The sequence below is a fragment of the Pinus tabuliformis genome, chromosome 8 (genome assembly GCF_031772625.1).
Source record: "Pinus tabuliformis cultivar Carrire ecotype Pingquan chromosome 8, CPIR1, whole genome shotgun sequence".
NCBI classification, from domain to species: domain Eukaryota; kingdom Viridiplantae; phylum Streptophyta; class Pinopsida; order Pinales; family Pinaceae; genus Pinus; species Pinus tabuliformis.
Window position 1 is genome coordinate 1,118,138,376 of NC_142294.1, and position 24,078 is coordinate 1,118,162,453.

General features: G+C 37.7%; 1 protein-coding gene across 1 annotated transcript in view; it reads right to left on the minus strand.

Annotated features, from left to right (window-relative positions):
- Positions 1–20,110: 20,110 nt before the first annotated feature.
- LOC149239259 (histone acetyltransferase MCC1-like) overlaps positions 20,111–24,078 on the minus strand; it is a 43,154-nt gene continuing 39,186 nt past the window's right edge. The window contains exons 2-6 of the mRNA XM_089373371.1: positions 22,606–22,871; positions 22,348–22,492; positions 22,087–22,186; positions 21,731–21,959; positions 20,111–21,623 (exon numbers count right to left, since the gene is read on the minus strand). Coding sequence (XP_089229497.1) covers positions 21,443–21,623; positions 21,731–21,959; positions 22,087–22,186; positions 22,348–22,492; positions 22,606–22,871 — 921 coding nt within the window. The 3' untranslated portion in view covers positions 20,111–21,442. The remainder of the gene's footprint in view (positions 21,624–21,730; positions 21,960–22,086; positions 22,187–22,347; positions 22,493–22,605; positions 22,872–24,078) is intronic.

Consider the following 24,078-nt stretch of genomic DNA (forward strand, 5'->3'; position numbering starts at 1 on the left):
TTGAATCATCTTTAAAAGAAACTTTTTTGGTTTTTCTATCTTCAAGAGCAGCTTTCTTCTCTAGAGCATTTATACGTTTCTCCACAGCAAGTGCTTCTTTCATGTTTTCAGCTAAAGTTGGTTTTCCAGCCCTGTCTACAAAAATAGCTATATTGGCAGGTAGGGCAGTTATATACCACTCGCTTCGGATTTGCTCACTTGGTTTGGAGGCGGTTGGGATTTTATTCAAGAGTTTATTGAATCGTGCATTAATTTTGTTTAATTGGTTCCCTATGCTCTATCCTAAGATTGGAGAGATCATTTATTAGTGTAGCCAAAGACCTATCATCACCGTACTTAGTAAGAAATTTTTCTTGGCAAGTCATCCAACTGGTAATGGAACCAGAAGGTAAGGAAAAATACCAGGATCCTGCTGATCCTTGCAAAGTATAAGGGAAAAGCCTAACGACAACATCTTGCTCCGTTACTCCCTTCAAATTAACTGCCAACATGAAGTTATTAATATGTTCCTCAGCTTGTGTTCCATCATCTGGATTAAACTTGGGTAGCCATTTCTCAGGTGCATCAGGTAATGCATGCAATGGAGCAGGCATATTGACTGCACCAGGCCTGGTCCATGGATATGCCATTGTAACCACAGTAGTGGATGATATTACTGTTGAACTTCCAGAAGTCTGGGAAGGAGTTGATATTAAGGATTGTGCAGGTTGGGATGCTGAAGTTGCTAATCCCTGATGAACAACAATGTGCGATGAGGAATTGGATGGTTGACTTCGCACCGGGGAAGGTGAGATGGAGGATGTGGATGAAAGTTCTTCACTATCAGATCCTTCAGTGTTTTTCTTCGCCTTTTTCCTTTTGGGTAAAGGGAACTTAGTAGGTTCAATACCGAGCTTTCCACTCTAAAGTCTGGTGAGAGGGTGAGGTAAATTGAACTGCGAAGTCACACTGCTTTGAGATACCTCAGATTTCTATGGGGATATCGAGAAACTCTGAAGTTTATGGATGAGAGACTGAACTTCAGGAGATTCAAGACTTAATTGTTCTAGATTATGGTGGGTTTGAGCAGTGGTAGTTGATTCCTCTTCTTCTTGTTTGGATACTGGAGAACCAGCATGCAATTGGGAAGTACGAGGTGATGTGGAGGGAGAATTACTCTTAGAATGGTTTGTAGATTTGGGTTTACTTGCCATTCACAGTTGATGGCCCTCCTTCTAGCGCCAAAAATGTTGATGCCCTGAAAATCGTTGTATCAACATTGGGGGATAACCACCCGGTCCGGACCTTAATACAGCTCCTTTTCCGTTTGGAATGGTGGCTCCGACTGGGGATAATGGGACCAGTTTCCCAGTAATGAATAAAAGGGGTGGATGAATGATTGATTATCTAATCTAATGATAGGCGAATAACTTAATCTATCAGCAAAATAAAAGAACTACTACTAATCCCGGGAACTATTATTCTTTGGAATGTAGCGCTTGATGATCTATGTCTATTGACAGACATATAGATGACTCTATCTAATAAACATGGACATTCATTCATTCAAGGATTACTTTGTTTAAATAGTTAAACAAAGTGATTAACACAATATTGCTACACTTATCATTTATATCATCGATACATATATGATCAGAAGAAAAGCATACTGTAAACATCCAATAGTGGAAGGAATAAATAATGTTGTTAAAACACATACATATATTTGATAATAGCAAAAGCGATCAATTGACAATTCATATAAAAAGAATGAATTCAGACATAGATAATAGTACCATATGAGCTGCTTATCACTCCCAATATCAATCGCTATTTGAAATTCTTCTTCCAATGCAGAAATACTTTCAAACAAAGACAGTAGTGCACATTTGCATAAAAGTTTCTTTGCCAAAATCAGAATGATTGGTCCAGTTTTATAAAAGAATATACCTGAAGTACAATAGTGCAACTTCAGGCTTTAAGTCATGTACAAAACTTACGACCCTTTCCAAATACAATGAAATTGTCTATAAATACTTAATTAAGCTAACAATCTATGAAACTGAAATCCTACTTAATTGGTATCAATTGATCTTGAATATCTCCTGTTCAGCAATCTGGCAGTCGGCGGTATGAATCATCATTTAGGCTGTTTGCCTTTAAACCTGAGCTGACATATCGCAAGCATTGGCTCCACTTCGGGCGGTCTATTGAGGCGAGAATTGAGTTGGGCGGCATAGGTGGCATCCTAAATATCGGGAATGATATACCCGATTGCATCTGTAAGGCATTTGAGGGCGGCTCTCTGGCTGTGTGGTTTGACGAAGAAGAACCAATAGGTGTCCCATGTCAAACTGTTAATTCCTGCGATTAATCTCCCATTTTTCTCTAGTTCTGGATAACATGACTGCTCCAATGTTTTCGCCGCTATCAATTTACCTGGAGTACATTGGGAAATCATGTTAGACAAGTAGAGAGTATTATTAACGAATTCAACCAGATTACTTGTGGTTGATTTGCATCTTGAAATTTCTCTCTCTGCTTTCATTAACTAGGACTGCCATTCTGTAAATAATATCTCCTTATGTGATTCTAAAATCTTTGGTAAATTAGCCGCCTGTCCCTGATCGATATCTTGCCACTCAAGAAAATTAGTTAATGTTTCATCGGCTTGATCCAAGTTTGTTCTAGCTTTTTCCAATTTTTCACTTATTGATGTCGTCAAATCGGATAACGGTTCCGCCTGGGTGATTTGTTGACATAAAAGCTTTATTTTTGTTATCAATGCCTTGTTTATCTGTAATGCCTCTATTTTGAATTCGGCTATCTGTGGAAGGTTCTTTGTTTTCTCTAGCTGGGCTGATAGTTGAGCAATCTGCTCATCTTTTGACTTCAGCATTTGTTCATTCGCTGCTTTCAGTTGTGCCAATGCCTCAGACAACTCTTTCTGCTTTTGGACTGCACTGTGAACAATCCTTGTTTCTCTTCCTGCAATTGTTTAGTTAATTGATTATTTATTTGTTGTTGTGTTAACAATTGTCGTTCTGCTTGCTCCACCTTTTGTTGTGCTTCTGATAGTTGTGCTTGTAGTGAAAAGATCTCGTGGTCTTTTGTTTTTAATAAAATACTAACCTCTGATGCTTTGTCTATTGTTGCTACCAAATAGGCTCCAGCATATTGTGATAGTTTTGTTAGGTCATCAGAGGGGTCAAATTCCTCCTTCCAAACCACGTTGCCCGTCACTGTTTGTTCTGGGAATAGGGAAGGTTGATCAGTCCTTCTCCTCTTCCTCTGTCGTTTTACCACAGCTTTGTGTCTTGGGCTATAGAAGACATCTAAGGGAGGAATTTCTTCTATTTGCAAAATAATCTGATCGGAGGGATCCTTTGGGATTATCTCTACTTCTTTCGAACTAGGTAGGCCGCTGGTTCCACTTGGAACCTGTTTTGAAGTGGTCTCCTGCGTGTCTTCCGCTTTTGATGTCTCGGCATCTTTGGAGCATTCAAGATTACTGATAATTGAATCGAATTGCTGCCATTCCTGGAGCAATTTCGGGTCAATTTGAGTATCTACATTCACCTCTATGCTGCTCTGTTCCTGCTCTTTCATCTGGGTTTCCTCTTGTCTTTTCATATGCACTTCCTCCTATTCTTTTGATGTAACAGGAGGTTCCTTAGTATGTCGTTGTTCAGGCTCGCTTGATTCTGTTGTTGGGGTTGTTGCTAACAGATCTAGAGGCAGAGTTTGCAACCTCTGTTCTCTAAGTCTGTTGAATTCAACTAACCCTTCATCTTTGTATTCCATTCTGGCCAGCGATTTAACTTGGGACATCGACTCGGCTGAGGAGAACAGGTCATCAAACTTATCTTCTTTATTATCAAACTTTGTCAATTTGGCCTGTTCAAGTGCATTATAGGCGACTTTGTTTGGGTCAAATCGCCTATTAGGGAGAGTTGCTAGAGTTAATGATCTCATCTTTGTAGATTCTTCTCTGCATGTTTGTAATCATGCAAAGTGTAGACACCACATCTCAGAGGAAAAGAGGGCCAGACCTGCTTCTTATTTTTCTTTAGAGTTTGTGTAACTCCTTCGGAGATAATCTGATAGGCTATTTCCCTAGCCAGTAGTTTATCAGGTATGTACAAAGGAAGGACATGAGGTTCGGCTTGGCTGCCGAAAATTCTTATATAAGTAAATTTTTCCTCTCCGAACCATCTTCCTATTGTTGTCAAATCAATCCCTGCTTGGTAGGAAATCTTGGGAGCAGGTTTATCAAAAATAGAGTAATGAATGGGTAACATAAAGCCATTGCAAACTTGGTATAAATGGTGCTTATAGGAAGTTTTCCACAATTTCTGATGGTATATGTGAATGGGCATGGGGTCTTGTGAAGTCCACCTCCAGCCGAGCACGGGAAATTCAGAATTAAAACACAGGGTGTCTAGTATATAAGCACTGTAGTAGAATGGGGGAATAAGCCTTTCAGTGACGCGGGTTTTGCTTCTAAAATCAAGAACTGTTGTTGCTAGCTTATCTGACAGTATAGTTTCCCAATCCATTATTTCACTATTACACGCCGCTTCCATCAAGGGAACCATTTCTATAGTGAAATTAGCGGAATCGTGCAACCCCCACAATCTACACATCATTATCCCAGCATAACAATAAGGAGAACATAGAGAATCAACAGAGTACTTACCCGAAGATTCATGCTTGTGTTTTGCCGGATTTTGTCTCCAATCCCGAATGGGTTCGGATTCAATTTCGTTCTCTTTTCGGAATTTCTCCAGAAATGCCTTGTTGTACTTCTTCTCTGGCACAGGAAAATGATACATTTGCCTCAAATCATTAGACTGAAATGAACCAAAGATTCTCCCATCTCTGGTGCAGAAGGTTCTGTCTGTGATTGGGATTTCCTCAATTGCCCACCTCACTGCATCCGTATATGGGAGAATTTTTTCCCGAGCTACTATCCGATGAAGGAAAGAGTTGGCTAAGTCCTTTAAAGTAGCATCAGATTTTCGATTGGTATCTACTGTGGCTTGTACTACTGTCACCTCTGGTTCTTCGGCCTTAATCAAATTATAGGTACTTTGCCAAGTAGTTCTGCCGAGTCCTAGACATGTAGTATCGGATATCAATCCTTTTCTTTTAGTTCCTGAATCAGTGATGAGTTGTCCTGTGGCTAGCGAAGCAGAAGCGATTGCAGTTTTCTTAGACTTCTCCCCATTCTGCTTGAATCTCTGACTTTGGAAGAATTCTGCACAGGAGTGAAAATGAACGTAATACAGAGAATTGATAGCGCAAACCAAATATGAGTGAGATATATTGATCAATGCACGATGAAGGATTAACTTAAAGTGGTTGCGGATACAATCTGTGAAAATATTTTTAGGCTTATTATTTCATTAAATGGCCGTTAAAACCTGCCAATCCTTTAAATGCCCATCATATCGTTTATTGGCCGAAAGATTTGTTTAAGCGTGCCTTGGATGTTTTGGCGGTTGAGAACAGGTGAATCACTGTTTGGAAGATAAGGCCTTTAATACGAATTAACCGTAATATCCCTTCTTTAACAATTCTTTGAAATTCGCGCTTTTGGCTTTATCGCAATCGGGCGTCGGGGGAAAACTTAAATCGTTATATTCGTTCCTTTTGGAATCCCCGATTGCCGATAGCGATATCACATCGCATCGGAGCGAAAGGGACTTTATCGCATCGCATCGGAGCGAAAGGCACTTTTGTTATGATAACTTATTATTGCCGATATCTGATAGCCTATTGCGCGTTGTCGCGTCGGAGAAAACCAATGGGTCTTTAAGTTATGTCTCCTTTGTCATTGCGACATGTGATCTTGCGATCGCTTTATCGCAATGATAAAATATTAATCATTTATATTATAAGACCAAATAATTGGTTTATCAAAAAGGTTTTATAATGTTTTCATTTTGTTTTCGGACCTTTTTGAATAATACAAAGTTGATACCAATTAAAATAAAAAGGGACCCATTTCATATTATAGTTTTGTGAATAAAAATGATATGAAATGGGGGGTTGTTGTAGAGCACAACAAGACCAACAAACCCACTATTGGTTTGAGGGGCAGACCCACCTTCCAAGTCAACCCAGCAGACCGACCCCAAAAGATGTACAAGAGTGCAAAGGAGGAAGATATGGGTATCAAATGCATAAGCATTAAAATGTATATATATTTTGGACTAATGCATAGTGTGGGAATGGTGAGACCCATTCCAAGAATGGGTTGATAGCTAATATGACCATGCCAAGTGTCGATAAATGGTTGACTAGGCTGCCACATGGTTGACACGTGGCAAAAGGAGGATGAGGCAGTGGAAAACTTTGCAATTTTATAACTCTTGATCCAAAGTTCAGTTTGCGTGAAATATTATATCACCATAACTGCCTCATCGAGATGAACACAATGGCCACAGTTGTTTCAAGTTTTGAATTCAAATATATATCTCATCTCTCTAATCATTCAAGAGGGATTGGATTAGCAAGTGAACAATCTCACCTTGGGTTAAGGTGAGGGTTGTTACATCTTCTTCAGCCCTAGTAGTCGATTCATCTCAGTGTTTTGTCTCTAATATGTGGGTAGGGCCGCAAGATTATTTGATGGAGAAAAGGAGGGCCAAAATATCTAAAGATCTTGCAAGAGTAGGGCCAGACTTCATGTATATTGCTGCCTATAAGAGAAGGGGTCGAATTCCCTATTGATCTATACAGTGTTGCAAGAGGGAGTCGTAGGCATTAGTGTGCAAGGGAAGAGGCCTAGATGTCAATGCTAAATGTGGTGAGGAGGGTCGGACTCCTTCATATCATAGTGAGGAAGTTTACAAGCCTATCCAAGATTGTTGGTACATTTGGACAAGGAGGTCAAACAATTAGGTCTATGCAAGGGTTGTTAGAAGAAGGGTGAGACTAGTGACATGCTTTGCTAAGTGGAGAGGTTGTTCAATGGTTTGGAACAATAGTATATGTGATGCCTAAGAACAATTGATAAGAAGGAATTCTTACCATTGTTAGAGGATCGATGTTGATGCCCTAGTTGAGGATTCTTCCATGCAAGGTTAGTCATCCAAGATCAGCTCTGAGATCTGGTAAAATTACCCTAGTCATGTGCACAAAAGGAAGGGTCGAGACATTAAGGATGAGGACATTTAGCCTTGTGATTGTGTTATATTCTTCATATTTGTGTACAATAGTTATATTAGGTAAACTAACCTAAAGAGGGATGAAACATGAGTTTTATGTGAATAGAAGAGCGACAAAGCAACTAATGTGTCACAGAAAGGGTAGATTTGTATGCCTTAGGAGAAGCAGTTTGGATCAGCCAAGACGTTGAAAAGTGGGTAGCATGAATACCTAAAGTACAATGTTCATGGAAGGAAGCAATGGGTTGTCAGGAGGCAGACTTATGGGATCCCTAGTTCAAATGATGTAAGGATACAATTGGTTGATTAGACTGCAAATCCAGAAGACCGAATGAGCAGACCTCTTAGTGGAGAAAGAGGGTTGTTAGTGGGAAGATCAGTGGGCTAGAATTGAGTGACACTAAAGGAGCAGTGATCATTGATAGCGGAAAGTTGGACCACTGAAGATGTAGTTGCAGTGATCAGCAAATGAGGAGGCAAAGGACCCGCTAGATATGTTCAAGGTACGGGGACTAAAAGGGCTGAGTGTGTGCACCATCAACAAGTAGGTCAAGTGCATCTTATTCATGGTATATTGGTGTTCATATTTGTTAACACCAAGCGCCAAAAAGTGTCATACACCTTGTCTTTAAATGAACCGATTTTAAATAAATTCAGTCGAAAAAGGAGTGGTTGGTAACCATACATAACCCTCTAAAAATTTTTGCAAGAAATAATGTTGAATTTAATGAAGTATGACCGTGCTGTCGTGCAGAGGCAATGGTAAACAGCTTCTAGTGAATGGAGTAAATGAAGAGAATTCCCTCTGCATAACCTAAAGTGGCAAGTATATTCATGCCCAAAAGAATCACTATGGTATGTAACATCAAGGGACAGGTGGTGGAATTAGAGAAGCATGAAACATAATTACTTAAAAGAGGGATGCACAAGGGAAGGGGTGGATTTTTTGGTTCTGTCCAAATCAAGTTCTATTTTTTACTGAAAGAGTTCCCTCTATAACAATGCAACTATTGAACCCACTATGTGTGGCTTGCTGGTTGGGATAATAGAAATTACAAAGTAAGTGCCTTGCGTTGAGATTGTTGAACCCACTATGTGTGGCTTGCTCAGGGGTTGTTGAACCCACTAGAAAGCTTGAAAATTGATGAACCTGCTAGCTAGAAGTTAGAAACACCTAGGTACTTAAGTAGTTGTTGAACCACCAAATGTGGCCCCGGGTTGGGAACACTGATGCTTGCTCTCTCTATGGAACTACCTAGATGGGTGATCTCCACACTCCCATGGCAGCTTGTTTGTTGTTGAACCATCCTCTAAATTGCTAAGAACTCTCCTCGTATTATTGAACTCTAGTGGGTGAAGGTGGTATGGCCTTGGTACTTTCTAGTTTTTATCCATTCTACCATCCACCCTCTTATTATGTTTCTTCATCTATGTCTATTTTTAGTTGTCCATTTTTCCAAGCCTTTTTTATGACACTTTCCACTCCCCTCTATCTCTAGGATCCTTGCTTTTTTTCCTTTTAATTTTTTATTTAATTGAATTCTTTCAATCATTTTATCATTTCCCTTACCCCTTTCTTAAGAAAGACCTTGTTCCCCTTTCAACCCTCTTCATTTTCAACTTCATCCTAGTTAATTTTATTGTCATTGTCATTGTCACCCTCTTGTTTATGTCTCCCTTGTTTGTTCCTTTTTCAACCCTAACCATCATTTTCTCATCTTATGACGTATTTCATTTTTCTTCAATGAATTTGAATTTCTTTCATTTACTTTATTTTTATCGAGTCAAAATGTTAAAAAATACATCTCTACATATCTCAAATATAAAGAAAAATTTTAATAAAAAGTAGTGAATCGGGTGATGGATATTATATGTTAACCAATATTTATTACCACGCCAACCCAATAAAAAGTGGACAAGGGTGGGGGGAAATACTAATTAAAATGCAATATTATTACATTTTACCTACTATTTCTAGTCACACCCTAACCTAAATATTACATTCTACTCAATATTTCCACTCACCCCTATTGATTTTATAGTTGAGTTTGTTTACTTTTAAACTTCAAATATAAAGGAAAAATTACGATAATAAGTGAACCTATTTTGGGGAAATACTAGGTAAAATATAATATTATAATATTATATTTTACCCAGTATAGCCTAGTTAAAAAGGGATGGATGATTTGTCATACCTATAAGAAAGTTCCACCCAATTCTAATGTGTGATTTGTCATAGTTAATCTTCATAAACAATGCTTTATATGGCATCTTCTTGACCCACAAAATAATTTTTCATACTAAGAATGTTCTCAATAATAAATCTACTTTTAGCAATGCCAATTGTTCTACATATGCAACCTAACAAAAACCTTGACATGAGGACTATTATTGTCCAACTACTTACAGAATTTGATCATTTTTGCATTAATATGACTCCCAAGAGAGAGCTTGATTGAAGAGACTTGAATACATCCGAAGTATGTTCTCTAATGACATTCCCCTCTATCATTAAATCCAAGGGAACGTGATTGTTGATTTGAAGCAATAAGTGGAAATGGAGTCCAAGTCCTTACCATTATGACTTGAACAAGGAAGATTTTGTGAAATCAGTTTCAATGCTCTCCTAATTCTCATAAAAATAGGAGACTCTTGAATGGTGAAATCCAATGTATTATAAACAATATCTATCAAGCTAAAACTTCCTTTAGAGCCAAAACCAAATGGGAAATTAAGCTAATTTGATGCCTAAGAAAACTTCACCAATGGACATTGCCCTATTCAGTAATAGCCTAGAGCATCTATAACAATAGCATGATGAAGAGAAGCCAAGGGAAAACATTGCCTAATTGATTAGATATTGATCCAAGACCTTAATGATAGCTCAAATTTCAAAGTGTTTGAAAGAGTATCAAACCTGAGCAACTGGATAGATCTCGTCTTCCTAATTTTGATGCTATGAACAGTTCGAAAAACCAACACCATATGAAGGAGTTATCGCAATTTGAAAATTCCAGTAAACTGCAATTTATGGACATTTGACCAAGAATAATTTGATTTTTGAAAATATTATAAAAAGCATATTCCAAGGAATATTCTTTTTTGGGTGATCAATTAGGTGTCGACACGTGGCAAGCCTGAAGGCCGCCACGTGGCCCTGGAATGGTTATGTAAAATTTTGTTGGGGGTCCGAAGAAATCAAACTTGTGACCTCCATCAAGCTAGCACAGCGCGCTACCACCTCCGCCTACGTTGTTTCTTAACATATGATGGGCACATCGTATATTTATGTTATAACCAGTCATAGTTTGGGGGTCAGCACTGCCAACGGTCCCATAAGAACTATTCACATGTCCACGAGATAACTGTCGATTGCAGCGCCAGATTTACGTAGTTATCCCTAACCACCAGAGTGCTAACCGTTCACATGCGCGCCCAGAATTAAATGGTAACAGTCAGTTCCAACGGTTTCGTTTGGCGGAGCGGCTAAAAAGGGCGGCTGTGCCAATTTTAACGGGAGTTAAGTGCCAGTTCACCAAAATTGGTGGAGTATTCCTAGGGGATACTGACTAAATGCATTCCAGGAGCAGTTTTCGACTAGGGAGAGTGAAACAAGAGGCTAGCTAGGCTAATTGGAGCCTTCTGAAGCCAATGGAACAATCCAAAGACACTAAAGAAGTCATCTTCATAGAGATTTTCATCCAAGGAGGTTGGAGCAAAGGGCCACCAGGGGTTGGAGGCAGTGGTAGGAGCTACCAGTACTCATTCTCAGCAAACCAAGTCATTCCTGACTGTAATGAACCTTCTGAATCCATTTTAGGGATTTGCAGAAGCATTTGGGGACTTCTAAGAGCCAAGGTGCTACAAGGAGGTTTCAGGCAACCCAGTGCCAACCATGGAGGAAGGCCTAGTTTGGTGATGTAATGCTCATTTTGAGCAAATGATCAGTCTATTGTTGGTGTCTGATATGTGCTAGAGACAGTAGAAGAGGTTTCAATGACAGTTGAAGAATTCTGAAGGAGTTAGTGCCATCAAGAAGCTCAGGGAAGCTCAGAGCACTGATTGAAGGAATCAAGTCTAAGGGAGCTTAGATCTGTTTGCAGAGCGATGTTAGCCATGACAGGGATATAGATGGTATTCTAAGCCCATTGGTTCAGTTCAGTAACCTTTGGAGTTAAGTGTGGAATTTGCAAAAGAAACTTTTCCATAATCCCAAATAGCCAAGTCAAGATGACAAAAGCTCAAGGAGACGTAGCCCACGATATTTAGGTGAACTCCTAGATTAAATTTGTTGTTATGTGTTGATGTTTATTTGCTGCATTATATGGTTGTTATGTGTGTTTAATATCAGCAGAAACAAATGGACTTGAAGCACTTAAACAGTTAAAAGAAATTTCACATACACATGTTTCAAGTAATTAATTCCGCAAATGTCATACATAAGCTAGGTCATTTATTTGTTACGCTTTGAGTGGCAGATTCTTGTAAACATAACAAGTTATTAAACCCCCATTTCAGATCAGGTGGTATCAGAGCTAGATGGTTGATTGACAGAGCAAAAGGTTGCTTGTTTGACTTGAAAGGTGTTTAGAAAGTATAAAGAATTTGACTGTCTGTAAACTGACTATTGCTTGAGTTTGTGAAGGTGAAGGGAAAGCTACTGATAGCTAAGTCCAGGAAAGGAAAAGAAGGAAGAAGGGCTGAAGGCATTCTCCTTACTGAAAGGACATCAAGGAAACCCTTGAAGCACAAGAGGGTTTGTTTACAAAAGGCTGCTTGAATAAGAATTTGATTCTAATGCCATTTAGTTCATAAATTGTCAATAGATTTTGAAAGCTTTGTGAATTTTGTTGAAGCTCTTTTGTTCATTTTTATAATGACAACTTCTACAAGTGAGTTTTCCAAATCCTCCTCCTTCACAAGATTATTTGATGAAGACATGAAGCGATATTTGTTCATCATGATGGATATGGTGAAACAAATGTATGAAGATGAAAGGAAGAGAACAAAACTTCGAGAGCAATTGAATTCCATTAAGGAAGAGAAGTTGTTGCTTTTTGACAAATTGCAGGAAATGGAGAGCCAACTTCAAATGGAAAATATGAACCTAGAAAGGATGCATGAGTTGGAGACAGCTCCTTGCTGCCAAAGAAGCCTTAGTCAAGTATCAGTTTGAAAAAGAAGTAAACAATTCTAGTCTGTCTTCAATTTCCTCTAAGAATGTTTATGTTGGTTCTTTTGAAAAACATACAAGAGGCATAGAGTCCAAGTTGATGTCAAAAATGGGCTATGAAGGAAAAGGATTGGGAAAACATGCACAAGGCATAGTTGAGCCAATAATGGTTGAGGAAAGGCCTAAGTATTTGGGTCTTGGCTATAGACAATCTTATGGAGAAAGTTCCAAAGCAACCATGAAGGCAATTGAAACAGTTCCTAGAAGGAGTTTCATTTTAGGTTCTCTACCTCAAGTTTGTAAAGATTGTATTCATGGGGAATGCAATTGTTTGAAACATACTTTGCAAGAAGAAGGTGTTCATAAGCATGCACTCGAACAAGAGAGTTATGAAAGCTCTAAAATCATTGAAGAGATTGATGGTGTTCCGAAGGGAGCCACTTCTTCATTCGATTCACCTTCTCATGAAGACAACAAAGGTGAAAGAGAAAGGTATAAATCTGATTTCAATCACACTTCTTTTGATTATGTTAAGCATGGTAAATTTCCACATAAGCATTAGAAAAAATTTGCATGTTCCTTTTGTGGTTTGGTTAACCATAGTGTTTCTAGATGTTGGAAGAAAATGGCCACATACAGGAAATTTTTGAAGAAAAGGAGGCAAGGTCCATTGGACAAGGCAAATTATGCTGTAAAGAGGGTGAACATGTGTTGCACTTATTGCCATAAGAAAGGACATATTGTTGAAAGTGTTGGATTTTGAATCCAACAACGCTTCCACGAAATTTGAAGAAAGTGGAAAAAGAATATGGCAAGAATGGAAAGGAAGTTTCCATAATTTATGTGTTTCAGGATGATTCACATGTTGATATCAATGTGCTATTAAGGGAAGCGCCTTTGATGTGGATTGGTAAGAAAGGGTTAGAGTTCTTATCCAATTAAAGTTGCATGTCTATTGATTTGAAACATTTCTTTGCCAATGGAATGCAAGTTGCAGGGTTTTACCAAAAAGGTGAATGGAAAAGTTGAGTATGAGACTCGCTTTATTGCAGCAAAATTATGTTCATTTCAACTTTGTAAGTACATGTACATATGATTGAGGATCTTGTACTTATGATTGTGCTTGAGAGAAAGTTGAAGAATGGAATACATGCATGAGAATGGTATGTATGAACAAAGGAATGTTGATGATTTCCTTGTATTTGAACATGTATGTGTAATTGACTTGATGGTCGATTGCTTTGTTTAAACATGCATGCAATGTCATATCGACTTAGAAAAGTTGATTTTGTCTCCAAAATTGAAAAAGGGAGATAATGATGAAGTGTTTCACAAGGGGTGGAATTCTTTCTACTTTGAAAAAGAATCGTCAAGTTCTTTTTGTATATGCTTGACTTGGAGAGTCAGTTGTTTGAAGAAGGCATGTTTTTGTCGGCTTATGGTTTAGTCAATCATTTGTATACAAGATGTAAAGACATGATGATGATTCACATGATGTGAAATTTGTTTCTTTTGATGGAGCAAGAGTTTATGTCGTCAAGTTATTTCTTGCATTATGTTGTTTTTTTTACAAGATGTCAGAAGAAGATTTGCAGCAGCAAAAGTCACCATAGAAGTGGCTTGGTAAGAAGTGGCTTGACTTCTTGACATAGTAAAACATACTTTTATTGGTGCATATGCAAATTTCAGTTAAGTATGCATGTGTTTATGATGTAATCTCACGTTTGTTTGAGCCACCATGGATCGATGATCAAGGAAGCGATGTTCAGCTACCTTCTGTAAACCTTCTCAACAGAAATTTTGAATGAGTTCAAGGAAGACAGTCCTTAACAGGAGGACAAGCGCATCCAGGAGAGGAAGTGTCGACTACCTTCGAGTTTTGGTTCAAATGCACTAGCCATACAACGCAAGTGTATGGACGCTGAAAGAAGAGGGTGTTGTACTCTCATCTACTGTACAGATCAATATATCGGTCTTTTGGGATCCAAAATATTTCTAATGGGGAGGAGTGATCAGATATTGATCCAGGACCTTAATGATAGCTCAAATTTCAAAGTGTTCGAAAGAGTGTCGAACCTGAGCAACCGGATAGATATCGTCTTCCTGATTCCGGCGCCGCGAACGGTTCAAAAAACCGACACCGTATAAAGGAATTATCATAATTTGAAAATTCCAGTAAACTGCAATTTATGGACATTTGACCAAGAATAATTTGAGGCCACCACGTGGCCCTGGAATGGTTATGTAAAATTTTGTTGGGGGTCCAATGAAATCGAACCTGTGACCTCCGACAAGCTAGCACAGCACGCTACCACCTCCGCCACCGTTGTTTCTTAACATATGATGGGCACATAGTACATTTATGTTATAACCAGTCACAGTTTGGGGGTTAGGACCACCAGCGGCCCCATAAGAACTATTCACATGTCCGCGAGATAACCGTCGATTACAAAGCCAGATTTACACAGTTATCCCTAACCACCGGAGGATTAACCATTCACATGCGCGCCCAGCATTAAATGGTAACAGTCAGTTCCGACGGTTCCGTTTGGCGAAGTGGCTAAAGACAGTTATGCCAAATTTAACTGGAGTTAAGTGTCAGTTCACCAAAGTTGGTGGAGTATTCCTAGGGTATACTGACTAAATGCATTCCAGGAGCCTTCTGAAGCCAATGGAACAGTCCGGAGAAGATGAAGAAGTCATCTTCATAGAGATTTTCATCCAGGGAGATTTTGGAGCTAAGGGCCACCAGGGGTTGGACGCAGTGGTAGGAGCTACCAGTACTCATTCTCAGCAAACCAATAGTCATTCCTGACTGTAATGAACCTTCTGAATCCATTTCAAGGATTTGCATAAGTATTTGGAGACTTCTAAAGGCTGAGATGCTACAAGAAAGTTTCAGGCAGCCCAATGCCAGCTATGGAGGAAGGCCTAGTTTGATGATGCAGTGCTCATTTTGAGCAAATGATCAATCTATTGTTGGTGTCTAATACGTGATGGAAACAGTAGAAGAGGTTTCAGTGACAGTTAAAGAATTCTAAAGGAGTTAGTGCCATTAAGAAGCTCAGGGAAGCTCAGACCACTGATTGAAGGAATCAAGTCTAAGGGAGCTTGGATCTGTTTGCAGAGTGATGACAGCCATGACAGGGATATATATGGTATTCTAAGCCCATTGGTTCAGTTCAGTAACCTTTGGAGTTAAGTGTGGAACTTGTAAAAGAAACTTTGCCATAATCCCAAAGAGCCAAGTCAAGATGACAAAAGCTCAAGGAGACATAGCCCACGATATTCGGGTGAACTCCTAGATTAAATTTGTTGTTATGTGTTGATGTTTATTTGTTGCATTATATGGCTGTTATGTATGTTTAATATAAGCAGAAACAAATGGACTTAAAGCACTTAAACAATTAAAAGAAATTTCACACACATGTTTCAAGTAATTAATTCTGCAAATATCATACATAAGCTAGGTCATTTATTTGTTAAGCTTTGAGTGGAAGGTTCTTGTAAGCATAACAAGTTATTAAACCCCCATTTTAGATCACTAATCAACCTCTGGGGAATAATGGGATTAATAATTGCCTATTAGCATGTGCCTTGAAGATGCTTTACAAAATAAAACATTAATTTTTTGCATGAACTTTAGAGCAAAACCATATCACTTTAGCATACCTATAAGAAAGTTCCACCCAATTCTAATGTGTGATTTGTCATAGTTAATCTTCATAAACAATGCTTTATATGGCATCTTCTTGACCCACAAAATAATTTTTCATACTAAGAATGTTCTCAATAATAAATCTACTTTTAGCAATGCCAATTGTTCTACATATGCAACCTAACAAAAACCTTGACATGAGGACTATTATTGTCCAACTACTTACAGAATTTGATCATTTTTGCATTAATATGACTCCCAAGAGAGAGCTTGATTGAAGAGACTTGAATACATCCGAAGTATGTTCTCTAATGACATTCCATATCATTTTATACAATTCAACTAAAAATCCATCTTCACCTTGAGAATTGCCATTCTTTAGAACCCAAACTGTGACCTTCACCTTTTCAAGGGATAAGGTAGAGTTAAAGAGACTTGGTTTCCCAATCTATCAAAATTAGAAGGGACAACCAATTGAACGCTTATCTTTGGCTCAAAAACAATATTCCAAAATTTTAAGGGGAGGGCAATATATTTTAAAAAAGACCCTAGAACACTGCTCATATCTCAGTGTATTTCATTTCATATATTATCATCTAGAAGGTACAACAATGAAATAAACCTTAAGGAATGCTTTCATTTTAGACCAAAAAACTTTAAACTTGAAGGTTCATTTCCAACTTTTACCCAATTAATTATAGCCTTTATTCTTACTCTAGTTGTGTATTCCTCTATTATTTGTAGTTGTGTATTCCTCCATTAGCTCAAACATAATAAAAAATGTCTCTCATATTGCAAATGAGTGCATCCCTCCAGTGTTTGCCCAACAATCAGTTTGCCCCACCCTCTTAAAAATAAGGTTGTCTTTCAGATTTCACCTTCTAACATCATGTAAAAGGCAATGAACTAAAATAACTTAACGCGCAATTTTCCTACATTCAAAGGACTCTAGATGTGAGAAATTAATCTTGAAAGTGTTCTCTTTGCCCTATTCCTACCCTATCAACATGAAGCTAGACAAAGGAAAATTATATGATCCCATTAATTAAGAAAGATTGTCCACAACGCATCATGTCTCCAGGGTAAAAACATAATATGGACATAATTAATGGAGAAGGAAAAAACAATTTCACTACAAAACCTATCTATCCTAGCAACAATCGAGCTTCCTTTAACTTGTTGGACCAAGTAAACTGCCCAAATTAAGCTATGTTTTTGCTTCCAATTTACATGGTATGTGAAGATGTCTACGACATTTCCAAGCTCGTCTTTAAGCAACACTATAACTTTCCCATGAAGTAAGGTTTTGTAAATCCGAATCCACAAGTAGGAAGTCATCAATGATCCACTGCCACAATTGTGTCTTTGTATTTGTAACATAGAAAAAGCAAAAGGTCAAACCACAAATGTGAAAATTACATTAATCTAGGCATGCTTGTCACTAGGTCAAAACCTTTATTCAAAGAAATGGTAAAGTGAGCCACATGGCAATACAATAGAAAACCCCTCCTTTTCCTGCCAAATACTTTACGACTAAAAATGGTAGTCATTGATAAAAATTGGAAATAAAAAATGACCAAAATCACTTAACGTTAGTTTTTTAGTAAAAGATGGGGAGGGGCAAGTATTGTCAACAACCAAGAGACTAGTGTGTCAAATCCCAAGGTGGAAAAAGGTATAAGCGAGCAAAAACAAGTGAAGTCCAAAATTCTAATATAGATTGACAAAATTCTAATATAGATTGACATAGAATGGAATCCCAAGGTGGAAAAAGGTATAAGCTAGCAAAAACAAGTGAAGTCCAAAATTCTAATATAAATTGACATAGAATGGAAGGGAAGTGAATTAACATTTACACTACCATAACAAGGCTAATGACAATTAAAGGATTTTCCACAATATCGAGCAAACCCTTGCAGGTTGCGCTTCAACTTTTACGTTTATGGATGTATGGATGTATGGATTGTAGGTTATATGACGTATTAATGCATGGATTAAATTTTACTTATTTGAATTGCAAGTTGGCCAATAAAATATTAAAATTTTCAATAACGGCTTGTTTGGTCGGTGAAATCGAGGTTTTGCTATTACCTCCACCAAGGTTCACAATATCGAGCAAACCCTTGCAGGTTGTGCTTCAACTTTTACGTTTATGGATGTATTGCAGGTTGTGCTTCAACTTTTACGTTTATTAATGCATGGATTTAAATTTTACTTGAATTGCAAGTCGGTCAATAAAATAATAATATTTTCAATAATGGCTTGTTGGGTCGGTGAAATCGAGGTGTTGCAATTATCTCCACCAAGGTTCAAGTCTCTACAATGCCATGCTCATGCTCATGTGTCTGCGTGTGCGTGTGAAAAACAGGTGAGGCCAAGTGCTAGTCCTCAGCAGCCTTGGAGAGATAGGTACTCCTGTGCTCGTGGTCTTTTAGCTCAAGGGTTCCTCCATAGAATGGCAGGATATTTGTCCATTGAATATTCAAAATAGAACTGTTATCGGTTGCTTGTGGTCTCTTAGCTCAAGGGTTCCTCCATAGCATGGCAGGATATTTGTCCATTGAATATTCAAAATAGAACTGTGATCGGTTGCTCGTGTTGACTTTATGTGCTAGGTAAAAAAAAAAAAAAAAAAACTAAAAATTGTAGTCTTTTAATATTTTTTGGATTCATCCCTAAAATTTGGGCACTCTAGCTGAGTCACGAGTCATCCCCAAAACTTGTCGCCCGTCGTCAAAGCTCAGCAAAACATAGTTGGAGTGTGATTGCTTTGTCTATTTCTTTGAAAAGCAACTTTCCAAAAGGTTTGACTATAATATCCACAGCCTCCTTGATGCATTCACCTAGATATGGAAAATTCAATCCACAAAGTGCTACAAAGCTTAAATATCACCAAAAGGTTGAAGTCAAATTTCTAATATTGCAGATATGCAAACATTTGAGATATTGTCCATACTCTGTTCATCACTATGGCCTTAGCAGCTCCTTCAGAAATATTGAATTGCAAGTATCCTTTTCCAAGCATAAACATAAGAGTCAAACATTTCAACCCTTAGGTTCCCACATTTTTTCTTTATTTTTTTATGTCTCTGAAAGACAGGATCCATCCCAAGAAAAGGGTGGATTCATGCTTGTTTACACATTTTTTCAGACAGGTTAAGCAACAATTACCTCTGACAATCAAATGAGAAATTTTATTATGGTCGAGAACAGAACTGAGAATGTATAGCTTCAAGGGAATGTCCTCCTTTAATGCTGTCATTGGCATTCAAAACATCTTTAAAGGATCGTTTGTCCACACAATCATTGGCTGTTACCTGTTGCCACTGGGAGACTTCAGAATTTGACTTGCTTCAACCTGGAATTTGATATGCCGTCCTCTATCTCTGTTCCTCAGACCTCAACCAACCAGCACTTCATTTTTCAATTATGGCTTTCAAATCAATGGCACAAGACAAAAATGCTTTTTAAAGAGAATCAGATTGTGCTTTCACTGGGCATCTTTAAAGGATCGTTTTTCCACACAAGTATTGGCTGTTACCTGTTGCCAGTAGGACATTTCAGACCTTGAGTTGCTTCAACCTGGAATTTGATATGCCGTCTTCCATCTCTGTTCATCAAACCTCAACCAACCAGCACCTGATTTTTCAATTATGGCTTTCAAATGAATGTCACAAGATAAGAACGTTTTTGAAAGAGAAATAGATTGCGTTTTCCTTGGGAAAACAACTTGCTGTTGCTAACAAATATATTCGATGCACTATCAGGTACAATGCTTAGTTCAGCTTGCACTGATGCTAGTTTCATATTCCCCTTTGCAGGTGACAAGGCGGTGGAACCAATGGATATGAAATATTCTGTCACATGATCATCTTTCTGTAGTTAATCGAAATTCATGGAAAGGTTTGTTCTGCTAACAGTCTCAACAAGCTTAAGAGTTGACAGACAGGAAAAAGTCCAGAATTATTGCTGCCATTCTTGGCTTTCTTCCGATATGTGGTTGGGGTACCAGTAATAAACTCTTTTATTTCTACCTGAGAAAAATATATTTGGTCAAAGTTGAAGACTGGCCTTGGAACACTGAAATCGAACAGATGTCCAGCACATTAGAATCAATCCAGTTCGTTGTACACTCCTTATTCCAGAATTTCACTGTTACCAACTTGAAACAGACGCTTCCCTAAGCTAGTATTCTACTTACTAAGAATTTTGGGAAATCACAAAGAATTTGAAATCTGGCAAACCAGTAGCCCAAACACACTTTTAGCAAAATCAGCCTCTGGACTTGAATAAAACTGAGCCCTTCCAAATTTGAAATCCTTCAGTCTCCTGAGTCCTTTGAGATCCCCATTTTAAGTGACAAGAAACCTAAACAATCGGACTTCTCTGAAGCCACAATGGTTTCATCTCTGGTCCTGCTAAAAGAATAGTTAAATTCAATGCACACAGGCCACATAATGGGAAGGTGCAAAATCAAAGAAAAAACCAGAGAAAAGAGACAAAAATCCCTTCTGATCCTTCTCTTCCATTCCAACAAATCAAAGAAAAATATTCTTATTGTTTGACCCAAGCCATTCTATCAAAAGCCAGGAAAAACAACCCACGGCCTCTCCTCATGAGAACTAGATTATGGTGAGAAGAAGAGGAAAAGGCTAAATACAGTATAGTGGAAAGAAAAGATATCATATGTACAAGAGCAAGCTACATATCGACACTTCCACAATTACTTGTATTAATGAATCATGATAAATGGAAAACTCAACTAGGAATATGTCAATATTATGGAATTAGAGATAAAACATAAGGTACAAGAACAAGTCACAAATCAAGAGTTCTAGTATAATTCAATGACTTTGTGGAAGACCTTTTCCCAGAAGCTAGAAAAGAAATACTAAATACCAATTTAATAGCAAATATAAATTCTTTTAGGGCTTCCAGTATTGCTAATGTCAAATCACATTTTAAGCACAGGAACTAGCTCCTTCGGGACTCTGTTACTAATGCTAAACTGCATGAGCTTGATTACTTTGCTGTAATTGTAATTTGTAAATGCTACAATAAAAAAGGATCAGTAATAAACCATTACCATTCTCCATCGGCAAGTTCAAATGCAATTGAAGAACTGTGCTTGGAAAAGCACTTAGTAGATGCACCAAACAAAATAATTATACCAAGAAGCAACTTGTTACTTAATTATGGAAGTGATTCCTGAGCCAAGCTCACAAATGATTACATCCAGTTCTATACACTTCTTTAGCATAGAAAAATAAATTTATTTACATAAGCTTCAAGTGTTGATTCATGAACACTTGCATTTACTCGCTTCAAGGGGCTAAAAGATGCTAGACAAAATCCCATATATATGGTAAGCTTAGTTTATGCTTACACTTACCACATTGTTAATAAAAGGAAACAAGAATGCAAACAATATTTCAGGTCGGTAATCCATTGAATAAATTAGACACATTGACATCCATTACTGTCTGTACCATGAAGTCGGCGACTTGAGCTTAGTAACCCACCAGCCTCTTTACACTTTGGCCATTTTGTAGCTTTGTTCTCTTCATTTTTCCATATCTTTGTTGTTAGAGAGTGGAAAAGACTCCTTACATAAGTACCAACTGCTGCCAAAAAATCACTGTAAAAAGACACACAGAGGTAGGTTCAATTAATAATGCTCAAATAAACATGACTGAAATGCCTCCAGTCACAAAATATTTAAGTGAATCAGTAGTAAGTACTTACAGAGCTGAACAAGGAGCACGCCCACCATTTACATAGTACACATACAAATAGGCATCATAATGGTATCCATTAATGTAATAAAAATTTTGCAGCTTCCGCAAACATTGAAAGTTGTTCTTCTTGTAGAAAAGAATAGCAGACTGATTGTAGGAGATGACATGCAAGTAAACTGCCCTACAACTTGGTATGCTTGATGCATATTCGATAACCTCCCAGACCAGTCTTGAAGCTAGAAAACAGATGTACAATGTCAAAACTAAGAAAGAGAAATTGAAGATGCTTTGCAATAGAAGAACAGAAATATCAGGGTACAGAACAATTCCAAAGGAAAATTAATTAATTTTCTTGGAACTTACCAATTCCAAGATTTCTGTATGAGTTTATAACACCAAGAGTTAGGATATACACAAGTGTTCGATCTGTCTTCAATATATCATAACCCAGCATATCTTCCGTCTACACAATCAGGTAAATACAGCTTCTCAAGTTTTATCCAGCTATCAGAAACCAAAACTTCATTGGACATTTGATTCTTGCAGTGAAGTATACAAAAGCAAATTCAATATTCACTGATCAAGAAAAATCTGAAGGCAGTATATGGATCAGAAAAATTGTACCTCACTTTCTGTTGCTACCACAACACGTGCAGTTACAAAGCCGATAGGATCATCCCTATGAGCATCAGGCCTACTAGTGTCAACTGCTGCCCATGATACAATTCCTCGACCATTGACCACATTCAAAAAGAACTCTGATTCATACCTGACACGATTATTCTTCACACAAATTATCCTCACCTTAACTATAAAAGAAGTGTGCATTTATATAGCACCATAAACATAATTTAGGACCTAAGATAGATAACTGATCCAAACCTGATTGGGAATAGAGCTTTATGAATCTCCTTGAGAACTTCCAAGTCAGATGGCCGTATGGGCCTATAACCAATGGTTGGTAGATGACTGATCTTTCGCACTCCTGGTGCTACCATGGATGGTACTGATCTGATCCCCATACAAGATTCTGAATCACTAGGTAAGGGTGATCTAATTACTGGGTTTTCTTGCAGGCTACATCCTTCAATATTTTCATACAAACAGCTACGGTAAAACTGGCGATCACTCTGATCTTTCCCAAGTCCCTATAAAGCAACATATTTCATAACCAACGATTAGCTTTAACATGAGGTGAAAATCTGCAAAGCTCATTCCAAGTCCCTATCAGTCATCTACTCTATTCCCATTTTAATAAAAACGCACTACTGCAATTAGCACAGATCCATAGCCCACATTGCTTTGAATAAACAGTGATTGGGTGTACTGTAAAGGCACTCCTTGATGTTAAGGTCACTGGTTCAAAACCTGTGGGAAGTCCCACTTGCCTAACCAAAAAAAAATATAAAAATAAATAAATAAATAAAACTAAAACAGATCCGTATTAATACCAGATCTATTAAGCACCCAGAGAGATCAAAAAAACCTAGGAACAAGCCTCTCAGTGCTTGAAATACATGGGGTTCAGATGGATCTACACTAGTTTATTTCCTTTATTTATTTTTTGATTTGGGCTATTCCTTTTTTTGAAATTAGATGTCAGGCATCATTTTTTTCTATTTTATATTATTAGCATTGCTCACATACATACATACATACATGGAGGATCTCTCCCACCCCTGGCTGCAAGAGCACCTCACTTCTCTCAATGCAATTACATCTCGTATATCACTTTTCAACCATTCAAACTTGCTTTTGTGTACACCATTTTTACATACAGGAAAATGCTCAAGAAATGCTACATATGAGCATTAGCATGGTTTTTGCTGGAGGCAAATATAGATGTCAGTGTTAATTATCAGTTAAAGTCACGGAAGGATAGTAGCTTGGTTACAGATACGAACACAAAATCTGGCAGGAATAAATCACAAGATATAGAAGATTATGCAGTAAGTATTCACGCACACTGTAAGCTTAAACTCAAAGAAGAATTTCCTTTCAGAAGGAGCATATATATCCATCAATATGCCCACATAAAAAGCAATATCCTAGCCTATATGTATACATCAATATGACCACAAAAAACCCAATATCCTAGTCTTTCTAATGAAACCCATTTGTATTATTATTATATGAAAAGATATTTTGTTAATAAACTAGACACAAGTGACTCATGAACCTTATCCCAACAAGCCATAACTAGCAACTTACATTCCTACATCCATATTATCATTCCTCTCATTCCAAACCTTGGACACAAATTAGCTCCATGTCCAGAAAAGAAGTACAAAATTTTCATGTCATTTTCAACCGAATAAAAACAAAAAAATATCCATACATGTATGCATGCGTATG